This window comes from Tamandua tetradactyla, chromosome 21 (genome assembly GCF_023851605.1).
Source record: "Tamandua tetradactyla isolate mTamTet1 chromosome 21, mTamTet1.pri, whole genome shotgun sequence".
In the NCBI taxonomy this organism is placed as follows: Eukaryota; Metazoa; Chordata; class Mammalia; order Pilosa; family Myrmecophagidae; genus Tamandua; species Tamandua tetradactyla.
This window is the reverse complement of record NC_135347.1, coordinates 7,888,847-7,911,606: the sequence shown is the minus strand read 5'-3', so window position 1 is coordinate 7,911,606 and position 22,760 is coordinate 7,888,847. Positions and strand designations below refer to the sequence as shown.

Below are 22,760 nucleotides of genomic sequence, written 5' to 3'. Positions count from 1 at the left end.
CTCCCGGCACCCTGACACTGAGGCAGTGCCGGGGAGAGACCCCCGCGGGATGCGCGGCCGCAGCTGACGGCTCTCCCGGCTGCAGCCCAGCGCCGCGCTCTGGGGGAACGAGCTCCAGCGCGCGCCAGCGAGCCAGGCGGGCGGCGGCGGCGGCGGCGGGAGGAGGCGCAGGCGCGCTGCTCTCCGGTCTGCAGCCCCGAGCGCAGCGCCGCTGCCCGGGTAGTCGATGGCAGCACCACGGTGCGGCCGCCGGGCCAAGCGCTGAGCGCCGCCGACCCGCCGCTGCCCCGGGAGCGCCCAAGATGTGGGGGGACCGGGACGGCAGCGGTCGCAGCAGCCTGCCCTGACTTGCCTCGACTGCCCCCAAAGAATGTCAGCCAAGTCCAAAGGGAACCCCTCCTCGTCCTCTCCAGCTGAGGGGCCGCCGGCAGCCTCCAAAACCAAGGTGAAGGAACAGATCAGGATCATCGTGGAGGATCTGGAATTAGTCCTGGGCGACCTGAAGGACGTGGCCAAGGAACTTAAGGAGGTGAGAGGCGCGGGGGCGGGGGGGTGGGGGGTGGGGGGCTGCAGAGGGGGCTCGGCGCCCTTGGCCTCTCTGGGGCGGGGGGTGGGGGGGTGTCTCGGGTCCTGTTTTCTCTGGGCATCGCCGGATTTCTCAACTCCTGGGAAACTACAGAAAGACGCCCGCAGACGGACTTTCTCTGCTCCCGTGACTCCCAGAGAAGAGTTCTTGCACTTTCTTTTTTTCTAATCAAGAAGAGATCAACTAGTGTTTTAATCGATGGACCTGGGATGGTGGGGGCGGTGACACGCGCGCGTCTGTCCGTGTGTTTGTGCGAAGGAGTTGGGGGGGGGCGTGTAAGGAACGGGGGAGTGGGGTTTTGAACCGGGGGTGTGTCGGCAGAGGCAGAAATGAGGAGCCGGGCGGGAGTGCGCGCCGCTCATCTCCTGCCCCCTGCCCCCTGCCCCCTGCTCCCCCCCGCCCCCCAGAGCGCCCCGGCGAGTCCGCTCCTCGCCCGCAGCCTCCGCAAGCCCGAGCCGAAGGGGGGCCGGGTTCCGGGCCACGGGCCAGGCCGGGGAGGGCTGCCTGGGGGTGGGGGGGCTCAGTTCTGGCTCCCCTCATTGCCTGCCGAGCCCCGCTGAGAGGAAGGAGACCGGGGCTGCGGGCAGGAGAGCCCCGAGCCGCGGGATCTGGAGCGGGTCCGGGACTTTTCTCACTTTCGCAGTTCCTGAAGCATCCGCGGGTCCCCTGCGCACGTCGCTCGCGGCAACTCCGGGCCTTCTCGTCACCCTACCTTCCTTCCTTCCATCCTGTCTCCGCTGGCATTGAACCTGGGGAGCGGGGCGCGCCGGCGCCTGTGTGTGTGTGTGTGTGTGTGTGTGTGTGTGTGTGTGTGTGCGCGCGCGCGCGACAGAGAGAGAGAGAGAGAGAGAAGCGAGCGCATCGGAGTCTTGCTACTTGCGCCCTGGCTTTTTGGAACTGGGAATGTTTGGGTTCTCCCCGCCACCGCCCCCCACCCGGCCGTCCCACGCCGCTCCCTTCTTCTCTCCGCGAGTGATCAGGGAAAGAGGCAGTGTCAGTGGTGTCAGGCTGAGGCTGCGTGACTCAGGAGGCTCCGGGCGGGGGCGGGGGCGGGGGCCCGGCTGGGTGGGGTGAGGTCCAGGCGAGCCGGACTGGCAGCTGGTGGCGCCGCGGAGCCGGTGGCCGAGCCCCGGCGAGCGCTGTGGGGCTGCCGAATCCGCTGGCGGCGCGTCCTCGGTGCAGGAGTCAGCACCCGCAGTTGCCCGCCGGCTAAGAATGTTACTTCTAAGGTGGTGGCGGCCGCGGCGAGAAGGGAAGGGGAGGGGCATAGTCTAAATCCAACCTTGTCATTCCTATTTCTGATGCCAAGAAGTAGGAGATTGAAGACTGGTTGACCGGTTCCCCCAGATTGATACCCGTTCTATCCAATTTCCAATGCACATTTTAGGAAAGACTATTCCCATCCTCCATTACCTCAATGAACTGAACTCTGCATTTGTTTCCTAAAATGCAAGTCTGTTTAAAAGGCTTATTCATTGGAACCGTTCCCTTTAGCAATGACAATTCTTGTAGGTTGCTCCACAGGCGGAACATAATTACTACTACTAAGGTCTAGAGAGTGGTAGCTATATAGATGGAGGGATAAAACTTGTCCGTGTTTGCAGGACTTTTCTAGGATTCTTATCACACAACTGGGCTGACAGATGGAGAGAATGGAGAGATTATGTTTTGAAATTCAAGTCTAAAGATGCATTTCGTTTGTGTGTGTGTGTGTGTGTGTTTTATTTGACATCTTTGGCAGGTTGTATTTTCATCTGAACCATTATGACATTTTAAAAAATGAACAAATTTGGGCATGTTCATTTTGGCAGAATTGTGTTTCTTGGTGGTAAGAGATGTGGGAAACCTACAGCAGAGTAGTTGTGTATTTACTGTCTTCAGGAGGTTGAGATTATAGAGGATAATAGTCGAAGTTCTGCATCCATGGGCACATACTTCCTTATGTGATGATGTGCCCTTCTGCTTCCTGTTTTGGCAGAATAAATTACAAGGAATCTTATGTGGAGCTTGTGCTGCTTTGCTTCATCATTCTATCAACATTTGGAGACCAGGTAGATATACAGTTAAATGTCTAACCTCCCTTTAGCAAGTCTTGGTTGGAATCCCAAAAATGTAAATCAAGGATTCTATAGATCTCTCTCTGTCCGTTTCGTCTTATGTCTTTATTTACCTAAGGATTTTTAAGGGGAAGAAGTCAAGTAGTTTATAAAAGGAATAGAAAAACCACGGAAAATGTAATGTGCAACCAAGTAGACAAACAAACAAACAAACAAAAACCCTGTCTTCTAGTAAATGCTGTCTAGACATAAAATTTTGACTTGATGCTTTGGAAGCTTTGCTTGGCTGTCAGCACCTATTTGTGTAATAAACTTACTGTGAGAGTAAAATTTTTGAATGATACATGATGTGACACGATGATTAATTACTTTCACGTGGGTTTCCAACTGAGTTAGCATATGAACCTCAACTATAGCTGAATCTTAAAACATTGGCCATTTATATAATATGAATGAGAGTTATTTGAGAACAAAATTTTAAGGGGCCTCTTTCACCTATGGCATTTTGCAGTTGTCCAGCATTCATTTATCTTTTTAAGGGAATATCGCACATATGACTGTCTTTGATGTATTTTTTTAATGTAAAAGAGGGATTCTAGTAATCCCTTTGATATAGTTTTGAATGTAAAAGAGCAATAGAAGACATAAATTGCAAAGCTTGTTGAAGCCTATGTAAATGTAAATTGTAGATATCAATGTTGTTATTAATTCATTAGTTGTCACATGCAATATTCTGGCAGTTTATAATTGGTATATAATGAATATAAACTGATACATTAGAATTATAATTCTGTTATTGGAAATATCATGCTTTTAGGCCATACTATGTTTTGCAATAGATTAGAACAGAATTTATTAACTTGAAACAGAAATGAAATTTTAAAAATGATTATGACCAAATCACTGTATCAGTCACCATGTGGTATTTGCTTTTATTTTCTGCTTCTTCATTTTTAACTAAACCACAGTATGCCTTTTTCAATATTGTCATTTATCTTTACGTAAACTGTGGGACAAGAATATTGGTCTTTCATCTGAGGTTATTTTGAAACTGATTTTCTTTGTGGAAGTTTTCTGGACTTTAGTCATCTGAAAATTCAGGTAGAAGGGTAGCTTCTAGTATAATAGGAGAAGCCTGAGGTACTTTAATAATAAGTAACAAAATCCCCATCTGTTCAGCAAGAAAAGTTGGCATTATGGCTGTCTTTTATGATTAGTTATTTAGGTTTACGTGTCAGTATAAGTGTGGAAAGCATCTGTTTTAGCAGTCTCAGAAGAGAATAAAAGGATTGGGGATGACTGAAGATCTGTATTTAGAGTTACATATTGAAAGAAGATCAACAGGATTTCTAGAAAGTCTCAGGGCTGTTGTATTCTACTGTTAGAATGTAGTAGAATTGAAATAACCTGATATTTCAGAAATAACATGTAATGGAAAACCCTTAAATATAATTCAGCATATTATGTCAGCATCTAGTATGTGTCAAAAACTATACCATCTATCTTTTTTTTTCTTTTTTGGTTCATGGTCCAGGAATCGAACCTGGGTCTCCTGCATGAAAGGCGGGCATTCTAACCACTGGAGAAGCCATAGTCTCTGGTCTCAGTGAGCTCAAAAAATTAGGAGGCATTTAATTTAGTCCGTCTTTCAACACTAATGACTTTAAAAAGGCATCACTGCTGTTAGTAGCCACTCTCATTGTGATCTAAACAGCCTTGGGGAAAGAAAATGTTTATATGTTAATTTATGAAGCAGTACTTACTATATAGTGTTTTACACCTTGGGTGAAGTGAGGTAGAGTTTAAAAAGAACTTAAGATGTGAATTTGAAGAAACTTACAGTTTATTCAGATAGTCATGATTAATGTAAAAGGATCAATGATATATCCATCAGACCACATATCCAAATATTAGAACTAAATGTGGGAGATTTCCAGGAAGAGAAAATCATTCGGGACAATAGAAAGTCAGAAAGAAGATTTTGAATCTCTCCTTCAATTGTGGATCAGATGTGAAAAGGAAGATAGGAAAAGAATTAACAGGAAATAGCAATGGGGTATTAATTTAACCCATGTTGCTTTTTTTTTACACACCCCCAAAAAAGAAAGAAAGAAAAAATAGTGGTGAAACTCTAGACTTTTAAAGATAAAATTAACCATAACTGGTATAGCAGGTGTGGAGTGATCCTTTTCACTAGAAGTATAGAAGAAAGAGCTATTGCCTTTTTAGAAATGGTTTTCAAATAATCTCGCATATTTAAGTAGCAATATATTGTTTTTTTTTTTCAATGAGAACTTCATTGGCAAACTGTTTTGTACCAAATGTTGGTGTTAATGTAGGACCACAACTCTTGTTGGTTAGAGAGAGAATGAAATCTGTAATGAGCATTGTTTTATTTGGAAACAAAATTCATTGCTGCTTTAGCTGGATTTTCTTTTCATTTAGACTGATTGATTATAATATTGACCTTCTTTCATAGTGTTTCATTTTATGATTTTAAGTAATAAGAATGCTACAAGTGTTGAATGCCTTTTGGGAGAGAATGTTTTTATGAGGCTTTTTAAAAGTAGACATGACACTCAACCAATTAAAATGAGTTTTTCTGTCAATATTTAGGAATCACTCAGTGATTGGTTTCCATGTGTGAGAAGGCATGTCAGCATTGTGACCCATTTTTAAAAAACATAATGCCACATATTCAAATAGATTAAGCGTCAATATTTTGAATTTGAAAAACCATAGAAAATGATTTCATTTGTGGCCAACTAAAACAGAATTAACACTTATTTGCAAAATATTTTTGGTTTTAAATGTCTTTCTCCTTTTAAATGGCTTATCCACTTGAAGTTCTGTAGTTTATTGCTCTGGGAAATCTGCTGAATATTTTTTTGGTTGATGAGTGCCTTCCATATAAAACTCTTTAACTAGGAGAAATTATATAGAATAATCTCTGGAGTATTTGCAAAGTTCCAAAGTGGTAAGTGAGTGGCATTTAACAGTTCGATTGTATCAATGACTGTACTTTTACTACTGTATATGACAATCTACATCCCCAAACTGGGGAATATTTACCAAATGTTAAAATGCTTTTTGATTTTTCTTTTCTTAAGCATGATGGCTTAGCATATTACTGAAAGAGGAGAATGATTCTGAAAAAATAAAGATAGTCAATAACCACCCCTCATTGTCTTTTTATTTCCAATGCATTAAACCATTTAAGACTCAGAAAATTAGTTGATAAGGAATTCAAGCAGCCTTAAAATAACAGACAGTTTGCTTCAGGCAATATTGAGGTAATAGATAACAAAACCAATGCAATAATTTTATTTTCATTGTTACCTGAATTATGTTTTTCCACATCTGATGCTTCTAGGATTAGACAATTAAATCAAAATATAAGAGCGTAGATAGAAATGCAAGTTTGAGTAAAGCATATTTTCAAACAAATTAATCTGCACAACCTTCTATAGATTCTATAAAATCTATGAAAAATTTTATAAGCAGTTTTTGAGAATTAGTTTTTCAGAATTCAAACTTATGTGATCCAGTAGATTGCTGAAACAATTTCTGATTTGAGTATGCATAACTGACGTCAAATTGCAAATAAAAAAATAAACCACAAGAAGTACTTTCTTTTTTTAGAGAACAAGTTTCCCTTTTCTGGTTCAGACCTAACATAGTATACGGATATTATATATAAGAAAGTTTGGAACAATCTTAAAGAAATAAAAAGGAGAAAATAAAAATGATCCTTAATATTACACAGAATAGGTGTTAAATATTTTGTTGTATTTCCTTCCATTTATTTTCTGTGCATGTTTAACATAGATGAGTCATATGAAATTATAGATGACTTCATAGATGAAGTCATATGAAATTATGTTCAATTGTGCTTTCTGCGTTCTTGAATAATATCATATCATAACCATTACATGGATCTGTTATAAATTTATTTTACACTTCTCTTAAGGTTGGACAGTCCATTTTCATTTCCAAATTTTTGTGGTTATTAAACATCACTTTAAGAGCAGCTTTGGCAATAAAAATAGCTAACACAGATAGGTTTTACTCTGTGCCAGGTGCTCTTCTAAGTGTGCTTGTTTATAGTAAACCTTCTACTCCTCAGAACAAGCATATGATAAAGAAACTATTGTTACCCTATCCTACAGATAAGAAAACAGAGAGTGCTAGAGCCCAGACATTCAACCTGGCTAAGCTCTATAGTTTTAAAAAAATTAAGTGACTTAGACCTTGCAAATTGAATCTTGCAAATAAAAAGGTGCTGCTGTGAATTCCCTTTACCTGATTTAATCCTCAGCAAAAATGTTAATGTTGCATAACTTTTATATGATGATTTAGAAAAAAAAGAGAACAACTAAGAAGGGTGCTTGCTCGTATCGCACATTATATGCACTTATTTCCAATGCATAACATGGGATACTTTTATTCCCTTTGACTGTTATCAAAGTGCCTTAGAAAGGAAATATTATCCTGAGGTTTTTGACATGTTTGGGATTTGGCAGTTGTTTCACTCTCTGCTATGACTGATGAATGGAGAAGCTTGTTGAATTTTTTTACCAAGTCCAAAATTAGTTAACTGGATAGTGATGTCACATTTATTTTATAATTAGATTTCTTATATTAACTTCAGTGCTGTTGAAAATAACGCCACCCACCCCCACCCCTGCATGTAAGGGATACAGAAAATGGCCTTAGTCTAAAATCCCATTTTTAAAAAAATTCAGGCTAATATGAATAGAAATGTTTTCATTATATTGAAAGTTAGTTCATTAGGGAGGGCCACTCTAAGTTAAGATTTCCCAAGGTAGCATGTCAACTCTGGACAGACACTGCCTTACATGGCATAAGCTATTTGTCTTTTGGAGAGGAGGGGATGGCATGAGGAACCCAAAAGAATGAGGCACCTAAGCTCCACTTTCATGTAAAAAACATTCATATTTTGAAGTCAAAACTTCTATTTATGATCGTTGTTTCCCACCTTCTGCTTTGCATATGCTACTTCAGGTTGGTGTTTGAGAAACATGTTTCCTTGTAGAATAAATGAAGTATGTTAAATTACATATCCATGTCCATCAAGTCAGTTATTAAAGTATTTGGCATGCTATGAATAGATTTTCAACTACAGATGTAGGAAAAGTGAAGTTTATGATTTTTAACAGAGTTTCTTTTTATTGTGACATAAAAGCACACAGAGGTATGTTGGTATATATTTGTCACTTTAATCGTATCAAATCTTATCACGAAACACAAACTGTATGTTTATGTGTTAGAAAAAAAACAGGTTAAAAAGTGTTGGTCAGGGCGGGCCGCGGTGGCTCAGCGGGCAAAGTGCTTGCCTGCTATGCCGGAGGACCTCGGTTCGATTCCCGGCCCCAGCCCATGTAACAAAAATGGAGAAACAGAATACAATAAAACAAGAAAATGTTTAAAAATGTTTCCCTTTCTTCCTTCCTTCCTTCCTTCTATCCTTCCTTCCTTCTCTCTGTCTTTAAAAAAAAAAAAAAAAAAAAAAAAAAGTGTTGGTCAAATGAATTATCTTCTAGCAACAGTGTTTCTTAATTGTTTTCCATGACACAGACCTCTTCAAGAACACGACAAAAATTTTGAACACTTCTCCGGGAACAAATGTTCATACAAATGCATGTTTTTACACATCTTCAGATAATCTTAAAGGGGTGGGAATGGAGTCAAGCCCAATAAACATGTGATTGGTTTTTAAAGAAAAATTTCAGCTCCTTCTTTGAGATCCAGCTCTGTCATTTTCATAATCAACGAGGAAAAAAAAAATATATATATATATCAATGACTGGAATCTAATCATATTTATTCCAGAGAGCAAATGGATCATTTATCAACAATTTATTTCTCTTAGAAGGGCTCTCAAAGTAGAAAAAATTGTATTTGTAATTTGTTCTTCAGCAAAAACTATAGAAGGCTTGTGTGTACCTAAAGATTAGCTGTCCCATTTGTTGTTTCTCAGGATATGTGCACAGTAGTTACTACACAGGACAGACTATTTCCAAAGTTGTTGTAAAGTAAGCATGTTCTCTCTTCTTAAAATTGATCCCAGAACAACATTTAGCTTTGCCTTCTTTTATTGTTTTTCTGAGCTCTTCGGTATCTTCAATGCATGAATTTACTTTTAAAAGACTTCTTGATACGTGTAAGACATGCTGATGAAGTTTGTAAAGGATGCAGCTTGAATAGACTTAAGGAATTGCCCTTGAAGAACTTTACTTTTCTCCAGTAGGGTGAACTTCTCTACTAGGGTGCAAGAAGTAACTCTAAAGCAATGAAGAATGTGTAAAGGGCCATAATAAATTAAACAGAGAATTCAAATTTGGAAGAAGCATTAATCTCACTTTCCGTTTTGATTGATTTCTCTTTGAATTAATGCATTTTAAATATGGCTTAATGAAATGTGTAGTAACTCCTGTGATAATACATCATAAATTGAGGATGTGAGAGCAAGGCTTTCAAACCCGAACACGTTGCTTTGTTATTCTACATTAGAACATTATTCTTAAGGATATGTTAATATATTCTAAAATTCCCACACATATTACTAAACCAGAAGTTGCTTTTATGAAACAATCCTTTCTTGATGAGGAGCTTAGTTCCAGTGAAGTGAGAATACTTTTGAAACGATCAACAAGTGAGTTATTGTTCTTTTTTAAATCTGTTAAAATAAGCCATTAATGTTTTACATACTTTGTAACAATTAAGCTTTCATAGTATATGATTTCTACATTTCAGTTTAAATTGAATTAAATATCTGAAATATTATGATAATTGTGGCAAAGATAACTATTTTCCTTTTCCTTTTGATGATAACAGTATAGGACAACCATAGTTAATTAAAAATAACTGCATTATTTTGAAGCCCAAATAGCCGAGATAAATTTATGCTTTTTTAATTATATGCAGAATAAAGTATAAGTATTATTATTGCTTTATTGCATTGAGCAATGTCTTTGATAAAAGTTTGGAGTTATTATTTTTCTTTATTTTTAAATGGGTAAATTTGGAGGCTCTGTTTCATAATAAGGTGACACAGTACAGAAGGGTTAAGATCTCAAACTCTAAAGCTAAGTTGCTTTGGTTCAAATTCCAGCTCGGCCCCTGACTAGCTCTGAGATAACTGGGTACATTATCTAATCTCTCTCTTAACCTTAATTTCCTCTTTGAAATGGCAATGATGATAATACTACCTATAGGCAGGCTGCTTATAAAGACTAAATGAATTACTGTATATGAAACATTTAGAACAATCCCCATGCACAGAGTGGGTGCTGTGTATGTATTGTCATTACTGTTATTATCGTATGAATTTTGCCAAGCCCGTTTATTTGTTTACTCAACAAACACTTATTTAGCGCCTGTTGTATGCCAGGCTCTGTTTTAGTGGTGAACAAAATGGACAGAATTCCTTCATGGCGCTTGCATTCTGAGTGGGGAGGGGGGAGACAGACTGACATAATAAAAAAATAAACAAATTATATCAAATATTACAAAGCAACACGTGCCATGAAATAATAGATTATAAAAGGATCAGCAGTGTTAGAAGTGAGGTGCAATTTTAGATAGACTGATCCAGAATAAGCTTTCTTGAGAAAGAGACATGGCAGCCTGGGAGGGAAAGCTTGAAGAAGAAGGAATAAGCTGCATGGATGTCTAGGGGAGTCATCTCCATGTAGAGGGAAGAGCCAGTCCAAGTGCCCCATAATGGACAAGTGTCCCAGGTATTTACAGAAGGACAGAGGGGTCAGTGTGGCAGGGATGGAGTGAACAGAATAAAAGATGCTGGAGTCACAGGAGTACATTTAAGGAGTTTGACTCTTACTCAAGGTAAAATGGGGATTTTGGAGGGTTTTGAGCAGAAGAGTGACTAGATCTGACCTACTTCCATCCTTTCCTCTTCACCTTTAATCTCTAGCTCAGGGTTTCTCAGCCTGTACACCATTGGTATTTTGGGTCTGAGAATTCCTTGTTGTAGGGGACTTTGCTGAGCATTGTAAGATGTTTAGTTGTGTCCTTGTCCTCTACCCGATAAATGTCAGTGGCAATCAAAAATGTCATTGTGACCCCCAAATATGTTTCCAGAAGTTGCCATATGTCCCCTGGGGAACAAAATTAGCCTGCTTGAGAACTACTGCTTTAGTACTTCTGTCTTATTCCATATTATAAAATACTGCTTTCTTTACCCATCTTTTTCTTTCCTTATGTTTTTATGCTGTGTTTATCCATCAAGTATCAGAAGTTTATTTTTCTTCATATTTTTTTTCTGTTTTCTTCTCTATCTTGTTTTTGCAAACCATTATCTGTGTTTTTTTCTCACTTTTACTTGATTCTCCTTCCTTTTACTCTGGCTACTTTTAAAATGCGCGTTCCCGTTTCCATCCATCACTTCCACTGTATCATTTTCCATCTATCACAATGAAATAAAAATTAAACTGAAGTCTTGTTAAGAATTTGGGTGCATACGTACTTTAGGATTTGGGAAAATAAGGGAAACAGAAAGAAATAGTGGGAGTACCCGAGGCTGAGGTGCTTGGCTTTTTCCCCATTTTATTTCCCACATGAGGTCAGTGACATCCTTGGCTTACAATGACCATCTTTGTCTCATCCATCAATCTTTTTTATGCTTCTCCTGCCTCTTCCATTTCTGAAGAGATAGGAGGGCATTGAATGGTGCCACTGCTCTATGGTATGGCACAAGTAATAGGAGAAAAACATATGGTGATGGTGTCGATGACGTTCATTATGATGAATATCTATCTGCTGAGTGCTCACGATGTACCAGAACAATGTTCTGAGGCAATTTATTTAATCCTCACTCCCTCCCTTTGAAGTTATTATGACTATCCTACAGATGAAGGATTTAAATCAGAGAAATTAATGACTATAGAGAGCTAATGATGGAGCTGGAGGTTTCTCCCTTTAAACTATTACCAGTAAACAGCTTCCCCATTCTAAGCATCAATATTCTTGCCTTCCAGTTTTCCATTCTTTTCACTTTAACATAATCTCTTCTCTTCCTCCGCCTCTACCTCCTCTACTTCTGCAATTTTCTCCATTCTTCTTCCTCTTTATTTTCATCTCTTCCTCTTTTAGCTCCTCTTTTTACTTCCTCTACTTCCTCTCCTTGTCAGCTTCTTGGACATACTACCACATCTTATTCACTGACTCAGGACTTTTATTTGAGTGCAATCTTTACGCAGGGCACTCTGTAGGCTGTGTAGATGCAGTAGTGGGGAAAACATATGTGGCCTTCACCCTCCTGGAAATTACATCCTAGTGGGGAGAATTCTATTGAATTTACATTCAAATAATCATAGAACTAATATTTATTAAGAAATGTTAGGGGCTAAACTTAAACAAAAGTACATGATGGAATAAGAACATAAAATCATTGATCAGTCTTGTTGAATTTTTTTAAGCATGGGCTTTCACACTGGCTGCCTACTCCCTCCCCAGTTTCACCCCTCTAGTCCCTGTGCAATTTACCCTCCTAATGATGTTTTTATAGCCCTAAAGCTAATCACCTCTGCTTCTTGTTCTCCATCTGCCAGTTGGTTCTCTAAACACTGTCAGATTAATCTTTTTTGATGCACTGCTTTCCTCAGGCCACTCCCTTGCTTAAAAGATCAAACAATATACTCTTGCTGCTTAAAATGTCAAATGACTAAATCCAGCCCTCCAGACTGACATCCAGAGGTCTTTTCCTACTTGGCCTTAATTCTGTCTTCTGTTCAGTGAGCAACAGAGAACATCTGAACACATTTTGTACCAACTTGAATTCTGTATCCCTCATCTATATAGTCTCTCCACCGTTACCTTGTATCTGCTTATGCTACTTAACAGTTATTTCCAATTGTGTTTTTTGTTTTTCTTCTTAAATCTGGTAACCTTTATCTTTGATTACTAACCATATAAAGTTTAATGCAATATTTTTATGGTCTCATTCTTCTTTTCTGATGAGGAAAAGAACTTGTGGATTCAATTCTAAATAACACTTATTAAGGGTGTAAGGGCTAAGAGCCAATCATTCCATGTGTGCACGAGAGCCAGTCCCTTCTCCTCTAGTCCAGAAAATCACTTTGATAACTTTCCCAAATCTCTCCTGTATTGTTATTTTTTTTTGCTTTCTCCTAGATGTTTCCCATCAGCATATAAATAACATAAGAACAGTGAAGACAAACCTCTCTTCATCTCACTTATTCTGAAAAATACTGTCCTATTTTTTTAACTCCCCTTTACAAGAAAACTCAAAAACAATTGGCTTTTACATATCTTCTCTCATTCTTCTTGTTCCTTTTCCAGTCAGTCCTGTAGTCTCACTGCTACATAAAAACTGCACCTTTGAAGATTGTCACTGACCTCACTGTTATTTAATTCAGTAGTCAACTCTCGTTCCTAATCTTACTAACCTATCAGCAGTATTTGAACAGTCTCTTCTTCACTTCGCTTTAAGAATATCATACTTGCTCACATCACTGACATTATTTTTCTCTGTTAAGTTTACTTGTTCTTCCCCTGAGATGTTTTAGCTCAATTTTTGGTCTTATTTTCTTTTTTATTTATATGTACCTTCTTGGTGTTTTAAATTCAGGTTTGTGGTTAAGTACCATTTGTAGGCCAACATTTGTATCTGCATCCCAGACCTACTTCTTTCCTGAACTTGTATAGGTGATGGTTGGCTCCTTATCTCTTGGGGGGGTGTCTAAGAGGCATCTTCACGTCACCATATCCAAAACTGAACTCCTTATCTATATCTCCCCACCAAAAATTTAATCTCCTGCAGCCTTTCCCATGCCAGCTGATGGCATTTCCATCCGTTCAGACCTTGGTGTCACATAGATTTCTCTTTTTCTTGCACAATATATGCACCCCATCAGAAAAATCTTTCCACCTCTGCCTTCAAGATATTTTGAGTCTAATCAAGTCTTGTCTCCAGTTCTTCCACCCTGATCCATGCCAGCATCCTCTCTCACTTGGTTTTCTACAACAGCCTCCTCATCACCCTCTCTCGTGCTCCCTTAAGGCTTTCTTTTCAACTCTGCAGTTAGGGTAAGGTTAGATTCTATTATGCGTTTCAAGTTCCAGTAGTGACTTCCCATTTTGCTCAAAGTCAGGGCCCTTACAACGGAAACAAAGCCTTGCAGTACTTTTCCACCTCCCCTGTTAACTCTTTCTTCCTCTCTTACAACATTCTTTTGGCTCTTTTTGCTCCAACTGCAGAAATCACCTTGCTATTCCAGGAAAGAACATGTCATGCACATTTTCATGACTAACTCCATTCTTGTGGCTGGCTCTTTCACCTCATTCAACTTTTCCTTGTGTTACCATCCCACCAAAGCCTACAATGGACAGTTCCATTTGTTGTTGTATGCACTGGCACTCTCTATCCTTCCTTCCCTGTTTTAGATTTTCTCTTATCCTTAATTCCTATCAGCTTCTAATATACTAAAGAGTTTGTTTATTTCTGGTGTGTTTTATTCATCTGTATGCTATGCTTTCCCAACCGGTGACTCCCAATTTGTCCCTCCCATATGGAATTCTGGAGCCAACCTGTTTATGTAGGCCCTAAAAATGACCTAAAATTTCAGGGTTTCATTGGTAAAGGCCTTGCTCTGATTTGAGAGTGTCCATTAATTTTCTAGGCCCAGGGAAGTCTTTGTAAACATTTGAAGCACTTAAAATTGTTTATTCTTCAGCAGAGATAATGCTACTTTCTTCTAATAAATATATAAGCTAAAATGAGGTAAAAGTATGTCTGCCTTTTACAGCATTCCCTATGTTTTTCTGCTTCATGAATATTATGCACATTTCTTGCCATTGGCTATTAGAAATTTTTTAATTAACTGAAAAATGTCTTATTAAAAGCAATATTAGATGCTGCTAAATAAGTTCAAACATTTTCGCTTATATGCATCAGAAATAAATAAGAACTTTCGTGCAAAGACTGAGTAATATGCAAAATACTCAGAAACTAGGTAATATCAGTGTTTGGCTTCCTTTTTATTTTTTCTATTTCTTTTATGTACTCCCTCTAGTGTTCAAAAATATGGCTACTAACAATTAGTCAATTCAGATATTAATGCAGAAATAGGACTCTCTTATTTTATTCTACTCAAGAGATTTTATTGTTCAGTTACTGGACTTTCAACATGTTGTCTTAAAAATGTACTTTCTCGGGCGGGCCGCGGTGGCTCAGCGGGCAAAGTGCTTGCCTGCTATGCCGGAGGACCTCGGTTCGATTCCCGGCCCCAGCCCATGTAACAAAAAACGGAAAAACAAAATACAATAAAACAAGAAAATGTTTAAAGATGTTTCCCTTTCTTCCTTCTATCCTTCCTTCCTTCTCTCTGTCTTTCCTTAAAAAAAAAAAAAAAAAAAAAAAAAAAAAAAAAAAGTACTTTCTCTCCCCTTTCCTGTGGGGAAAATAAATCATTTTCAGTGACTTTCAGAGTCATTTGTTTTCTAACCTCTGTCTACTTCTTGGAAGTACTTTGGTATTATAAGGAGTAATGCATTTTAGAGTGGAATTCAGAACTCAACGCTCACATGGTATATTTTTCAGGGAGATTTATATTCAATACTGGAAACTAACTCATAACAGATTGCGTTGTATGCCTTTGGGGAAATGTACGTTTTTAAATATTCTGAGTAATATGGTACAATGTGCATATTTAGGTTGTTTCATTAATCACAGACAGTATGCACCAAAATTCTTGAGAGTCCAACACCTGCTACCTGAAGTTGCTGAGACTCAGGAATATGCAGTAGAGTCTAATGGCTTCCATACTCAACGACATTCTCTTTTACCTGGGTTCTGAAGTACTCTGCATTGAATACAGATGGACAAATAACACTTCTAGGATTTTCCTTTTAAGAATAGTTACCTAGAAACTACATATGAGAATTTGTATTCATAAGACTTTTATTTTTGTCACTCCACTAAAATAAAGCCGTATCTTTGTCTATTGATAATTTAGCATTACTAATAGGGTTAACACCTATAGTGCAGTGATTAGCTGTTACTTTGGTTCAAAATGTTTTTAACCATATTATGCTCTCATTGGTTCCTGGTAATGTGCTTTTTTTTTTCTTCAGGAAAATTAATGAAAATTAAAGGGATTAAATGCCAGAGCACCCACTCCGGAACAGAGTTGCAGAGAGAAAAGCAAAGCAAAGCAAGACTGATCATTGAATGGGAAATATAGTAATGAGCTTATTTTGTATAGAATCGGGACACTATTGTTATATAATTAGTGAAGATGAGGATGGGTCAAATAAACATATATGAGGACTGATTCCATTCATGTCTTCCAAATCTCTAATGGTAATAGTACCAAAATTATAAGAAATGTCTACAGAAATCAGTGCCATTTTTGGTATAAGACAGGTATTTAGTACATATGTCTGTATTACATAGTTTTCCTGGAATTTTTTGGAAAAGCTTTTGTTTTTTAAAAAGTAGAGATATGCCATGTGGGAGACCCAGGCTTAATTCCTGGCCCATGCAATTCCCCCCAAAGCAAACAAACAAAACAGGCAAGCAAACAAAAAACAACCAAACAAAAATTCAACAAACTGTGCTGCAATCAGGGAATACTCACATGGAAAAAGAATGAAATGTGACCCCCGCCATACAGCAAGCAAAAAAAAAGTAGAGAAAAAAATAATACATTATATTAATGTATTTTCTGAAAATTGAAGAAAGCACATTGCTTTTTTTAGTACTGGTAGAAAAAATGATGGTTAAGATGGAAAAAAGAATAACTTAAAACTAAAATGTTTCTGTGAAGTTAAGAGATGCTTTCTATTAAGGTTGCTTCATGTATAGTGTAATAAAAACATTATTATCTTGATAAACAACATTTGAATTATAGGATTTTAAAAATGGAATTAGGTGAAATGTGTTTCTACTTGCCTAGAGAGTAATGCTGAATATTTTTTGTTCCAAAATAAATTTGAATAGTTTAATGATTATGTTCAAATAGGTGTCTGTTAATAAAATGAATCAAGAAATATCCAGATTTGATTTAGTGTCCAGTCTCTCATTCTAACAGGTGTTTAGAATGGCTAGTTATTTTGTTGTTATGCCTAACATAATTTTAGTATTTTTTTAATGAAATTTATCATGAGGGCAGAAATTAAATAATTGTATAATAAAAATGATGAATTGCCAACATCAAAAAAAAATGAGCGTATTACCCACTGGGCATTATGTTCACTTACAATCAGGTATGAACTCCAGGACAGCAAGATCTGAATGTTTTTTTTACATAATTTTCCCCTGTAAAGTTTTTTTACATTACTTTACCCTAGTGCAGTGCCTATCATGATGCAGCCTGCAAAGTCTATTTATTGAAGTCCTATAAAAGTAAAATTTAAAATCTGTTTTTTGACAAGGATATTCATCTAATATATATGAAGAAGGAATTTTTAGCATATCGACATCTGTATTTTCAGTCTTATATCAGCTTCATTTGTTGTTTCCATTATTTCAGAATTCAAATAGTTAGGATGCTGCAGAAGTAAATTCACCCTGAAATAGTGGTTTAATTTAGCAAATTTTTTTTTTGGTTCAACACATTACTTTCCAATGCAAGTTGAGATAGAGCTCTATTCCAAAAAGTCACTCAGGACACAGACTGTTGTGATGCTGATATTTCCAAGCATAGTTTCCAGGGAAAACAAGGAAGCAAGGAGGACTCATACTCACAGTTCTGAGTTTTGGTATGGAAGTGACACAGCTGATCTTTGCTTATGGAATTGCCGCCCAAACATAGATACTAGGGAAATGAAACCTTCTTACATGCCTATGGTGAAGAAAATCCCATCATATCCTCCTTTCCATCAATGTTGAATTAGAAGATGAGTACAGTGCTCTCTTGAATTTGAGAATAAAATGTGCCACATATTTTTTATTTGTCATTGATCTCTTAATAAAATTGTGAAATAATTAGGAAATTGGTGCCTAGTCTTAGTTCTGCTGTTGCTATTCCCCCCACCACCTTCCTATGGGGTTACTTGGGGTTTTTGAATTCCATTTTTATTCTTATATAGTGCTTTTGAATTTATCTTTTTGTATAGCTTTTTCAGTAGTTGCTCTAGGTATAACAGTATATACATGAATAAATTATTGATCTACTGATGCTATAATTTTTACCAGTTTGAGTGAAGTATAAATACCTTACCTCTTTTCATGTATTTTTACTCTCCCCCAAACATAATATCATTGTCATAAATATTTCCTTCTCATAAATTTAGAATCACATCAGCAAATTTTATTATTTTTGCTTCTGCCATCAAAAATAATTTAGAAAACTCAAGAGAAGAAATATCCTTTTTATTTACCCATATTTTTGTTAACCATGTTATTTCTTCCTTCCAGATGTTCTGTTTGCTCTTTTTATCATTTACTTTCTATTTAAAGAACTTCCTTTAGTCATTCTTTTCAGATTACCACCTGCTGTTGACAAATTCTCTTAGTTTTCCTTCACTTGAGAATGTCTTGATTTCTTCTGCACTCTTGAAGAATTATTTTTAATCATGCTAGATAAAAGAATCTGGGTTGGGAGTTGTTATTTTGTGTTTTATTTTTTGTTTTTTAAATTTCAGACCTTAGAAAATATGCCACCTCCTTCTAACATCACTGATTTCTGATAAAAAATTTACTATCATTCAAAAATTTTTCCTCTATGGGTTAAATACTGTTTCTCTCTCAAAATATTTTCAATCTATTTTCTTTATCTTTATTTTTCAGAAGTTTGGCTTGTACCTTGGTTTGGCTTTCTTTGGGTTTATCCTATTTGGGGTGGTACAACCTCTTGGATTTGTAGGTATGTGCATTATGCCAAAGTTGAAAAGGTTTTAGTTACTATTTTTTTGAAGTACATTTCCATTCCTGCCTTGTTTCTCCTCTCCTCTGGGATTCTGATAACATGAGTGTTTGAACTTTCAATTACAGTTACACAGATCCTCAAATCTCTGTTTTTGTTGTTGTTGCTTTTGGTTTATAGTTTTTTCTATGTTGTTCAGACTGGGTAACTTCTATTGTTCTACTTCAGTTTACTGATTTCTTATTCCATCCCCTCTATTCTGCTGTTGAGTCCATCTACTGAGTTTTTAAATTTGGATTATTGTATTCTTTAGTTCTAAATTTTACATTTGGCTTTTCTTTATCTTTTTTTTTCCTTGCTGAGACTTCCTATTTCTTTTCTGACATGTTTTATTTCTAAAATTTGTTTCAAACATGTTCATAATTATTTGCTGAAATATCATATGATGATTGTTTTAAAATTATTGTTAGAAATTCTGACACGTCTGATTTCTCAGAACTTGGTGTTGACATCTATTGATTGCTTTTTGTTTGTTTGGCTTAGGATTTTCCTGGTTCTTGATATGGTTGATTCTCAGTTGAAACCCGGACATTTGGGGTACTCTGCAGGAGAGTCTGGGAGTGGGTGAGATACTTTTTTACTGTCAGATATGGGTAGAAGTCCAGTTTCTTTACTCTTCTCTGTTGACATCTATGATGGGAGTGCAGGAGGGGGTATTCCTCTTGACTACTTTGTGGGGGATAAAAGTCCTGGCTTGGGCTTCTACTCCTTCCTTCTCATCTCTGATACCACCCTCATTGGGGGTTGTGGCCCCTTATTGCAGCTTAGGAGGTTTGACGTCTAGGCTTCCACTGGGCCTTTGCTGATGCTGGTGGGAACAAGCTACCATTTTTGTGTGTAGTGTTTGGTAACTGTAGAGCAGTCATATAAATATTTTTCTGACTTGCTAGGTTGATTTTTTTCTGGTCTTTTGGCTAAAGAGAGAGATTTTTGTTGGGGCTTCTTTTTGTCTATTTCCCTTGATGTTTCCAGGTTGCCAGCTTTTTCAGCTCCAAGTCTGGGGAATATGAGATAAAAAAAAAGCAAACTTGGGATATACCACTGTTTCTTTCCTTGGGTATTGAGGCCCCGAGGGAATCTATCTTTTTCTATTCCCCTTTCAGAGTCTTCTTATGTTAGGTTTATTTATAATACTCAGGGTTTTCGGCTGTATTTAGTGAAGCAAATAGGGAAAAAAGTATCTACTCCATCTTCCTGGAAGCAGATGTCCTTGATACCATTTGCTTTTGAAAATCGAAACAGTAAGCTAGTTCTATAATTGCTACTACAGTCATGCTGTAAAAATTAAAACTTTTTAAGCTGAAATGTTGAATTTGAATCATGAAATTCAAAAGTATGGCAGTGACCGAAAGGCAGCATTTATTCTTGATTTCTTGCCTGTTCTTAATTAAATAATGAAAACTCCACATGCAAAACTGATTCCCTCTTTAAAATTTAGATTTTTTTTGGTCCATCCCATTAAAGAAATCCAAATAGAAATTATGCTAATGGCCACAATTTATTCTTATCTTTTTAAAAAAGGATTCATTGGTAAACCTTAAAATTAAAGTAAATCCAAGAGAAGAGAATCATAACTATTTAAGTTCATGCTAAGTTCTATTAATAATTTTATTTATTTATTTTTTGTTTATCTTGTAGGTTGAGATGAATTTAATGCTTGGACGAGACTCCCTTGTGTTTATTTTTCTGGCCTTATTCCTACATAATAACTAAGAAGCTTCAAAAAGGCGAAATGAATGCTATTACGTGAAAGACAATAAAAACACAAGATGAAAAAATAAAATACTTTACTCTGTAGAATTCAAGGAATAGGCATTTAGCTTCCAGTAACAAACTTAAATTTAATTTGAAATAATACAAAAGTATTTACATAAATATACAGGGAATGTGTAATGGGTCTAGAAAATGTCTAGAAATAACTAAATGAATAAATCCTCAGAATTGGGTTTATTATTTTGGATGACACACATAATTTAATAACAAAATAACATGAATCAAATTACTTGAATATTGCTTTTGAATTTTATCAGTTACTTTTAAGTGGAAATAGGTTTAACGAAAATCTAAATGAACATTGTGATAGTAGGAGAAGGGGGAGAATAAATAATCAAAAGTAAAACTAGAAAAAAAAGTAAAACTCGGCAACAGATATTTCCTTTGTCTAGAAAAAAAAAAGGTGAATTGGAGATATTAAAACACATTTGCTGCATACACATACACACATATACCCCAAACTATGTCTTGATAAGCAAAGAATAGCTTCTAAATAAATATAGTTTTCAATGGAATGATGGAAAGTGGGTGACATCTTTTTTAGCATTTGCTCTTTCATAGAAACATCTTTTATGAACAATGTCTTCTCTTTGGTTCAACGAGCTTTTTAATATTAGGGTGATATTTCCATATTTTGGTGCGGACAGCATTCATAGAAATGAGTAGAACATCAAAACTGAGTAATGGACAGGGAATATGATCAGGCAGTTCATAAAACAGAAAAAAGAAACAGCCAGTAGGCATAGAAAAATTACTGAGAAGGAGTGGGAGAGTCAAACATTGTCAAAACAAAGCTAATGAAGACGTGAATTGGAAATGTATTTCTGGAGGCTAGTTTCACAGTCAGATGATCAGAAACCCTGTAAACCCATTGTCCTGGTAAATCCACACCAAACGATCTGTCCAAAGGAAGCAGAGAGGCACAGAAAATTTTATATACAGAGTATGCATCAAAATATCTGCAACAGTTTATGTGTTTTCTTTGTTCTTTATTTTAATTTTCTTCATTATTTTGTTCTTATCTAATTTTTTTTACAGTGCGCAATCAGTAGTATCTCTTTCCTAATTAGTAAAGAAACCCAATACATATTAATTTCAAAAGCATATTAAAATTGGAAATGTTAGCACATTTGAATTAGCCAATCAAGAGTTAAAAGTGCTTCTGATTGTGTCACTGCACAAGCAGAAAACCTCTTTGATTCCTCCTTGAATCTGTGATAGGAATGTTTTAAATGGTAGCAAACAGAAACTGTAATAGAAGGACAACTGGTACAGGAAGTGGCTTTGAGTGCTTAAAATGCAAGGCCACCTGGTGTGGGAATCCAGAGGTCTCCTTCAGATTCCTGCTCTGCTAGTAACATTGGGTAAGTCTCTTAATTCTCTGGGAGCTTGTTTTCTTTTTATTAGTTGAGGCAAAGGACCTTGCCATTTATGTTGCTCAAAAACAATTCAGTACCCACATTTTCTGGTTCAACCTATTACATGAGTAATAGACTTTGTCCTGGCATCAACCATCTATGGGTTTATTATGGAACTGATGATATTTTATTTTTGAAAAACAAGTGCTCCTTCTTATTCAAATCATCTACTTTTAGGACACCAAGATTCCCCTCAGACCATTCAAGATCCTTCTCATATTAATTAGTAAAATGCTCTGCACAGTCAACCTAGAAATGATCCTTTAAAAAATATATATTTTCTTGATTCACAGACCCATGTTACTTTGAAGCATATAAGTAAAATGCTTGAGAATCATGAGGTTAAAGAAGCATGTTAAGGAAAAGCAGATTTTACACATTCAGTTAATCTTGCTTAAAAACGTCAAATTCCATGGATAAATCCAATTGAGGTAGAAGAATAAATGAGGAAACATGAGTATTAACTATTTTTGCAAACATCATATAAAATCTGAAAAAGTTACATCATTTTTTAACTCAAGGGCCCAAAGCATTTCATGTTTGAAGAAATGAGGTAAATGGAGGGGAAAGCATAAATTATAGAAAAAATTGTACTTAAAAATGCCAATTCCAAAGATTTAAAGTGCTTTATTCTTAATAATACGATTCCATTCATTTACAATTTCTGTGGCGTGCCATCTTATATGATCTAATTTTAGCGCTAGGAAAAATGAGTTTGTCAATGTAGTGATAATGCCTTAATAGAAATAATAGCAATATGCATCGAGTCATTGCAGGGAAAATTTGAAATAAAATTAGTATACTACTAAGGTAATACTTAGAAAAAGAAAAGGACAAGGAGATTCGCATAATCTTTGTGAGCTGGAACATTTATCCTCACTCAAGTAAGAATCACAATTCTATGAGAAAATTTTGTTGGTAAAATAATCCAGCTGTTGGAGACACAGTGGTATTTGGCAGAGGTCCAGACCTCTCACTCTCTCTTCTTTCTTCT

At 37.0% G+C, this 22,760-nt stretch overlaps 1 protein-coding gene across 6 annotated transcripts in view; it reads left to right on the top strand.

Annotated features, from left to right (window-relative positions):
- Positions 1-273: 273 nt before the first annotated feature.
- The window catches only part of PRR16 (proline rich 16), a 206,513-nt gene continuing 184,026 nt past the window's right edge, over positions 274-22,760 (top strand). The window contains exons 1-2 of one of the 6 annotated variants that reach the window (XM_077138858.1): positions 417-529; positions 2,565-2,637. Coding sequence is in view for 2 of the 6 variants with exons in the window: in XM_077138856.1 (XP_076994971.1) it covers positions 371-529 (159 nt within the window). In the remaining 4 variants the exon portion in view is untranslated. Of the gene's footprint in view, positions 530-1,140; positions 1,248-1,698; positions 1,816-2,564; positions 2,638-22,760 lie in introns of those variants that run through there. The other 5 variants (XM_077138862.1, XM_077138861.1, XM_077138857.1 and 2 more) reach the window with 5 other exon arrangements.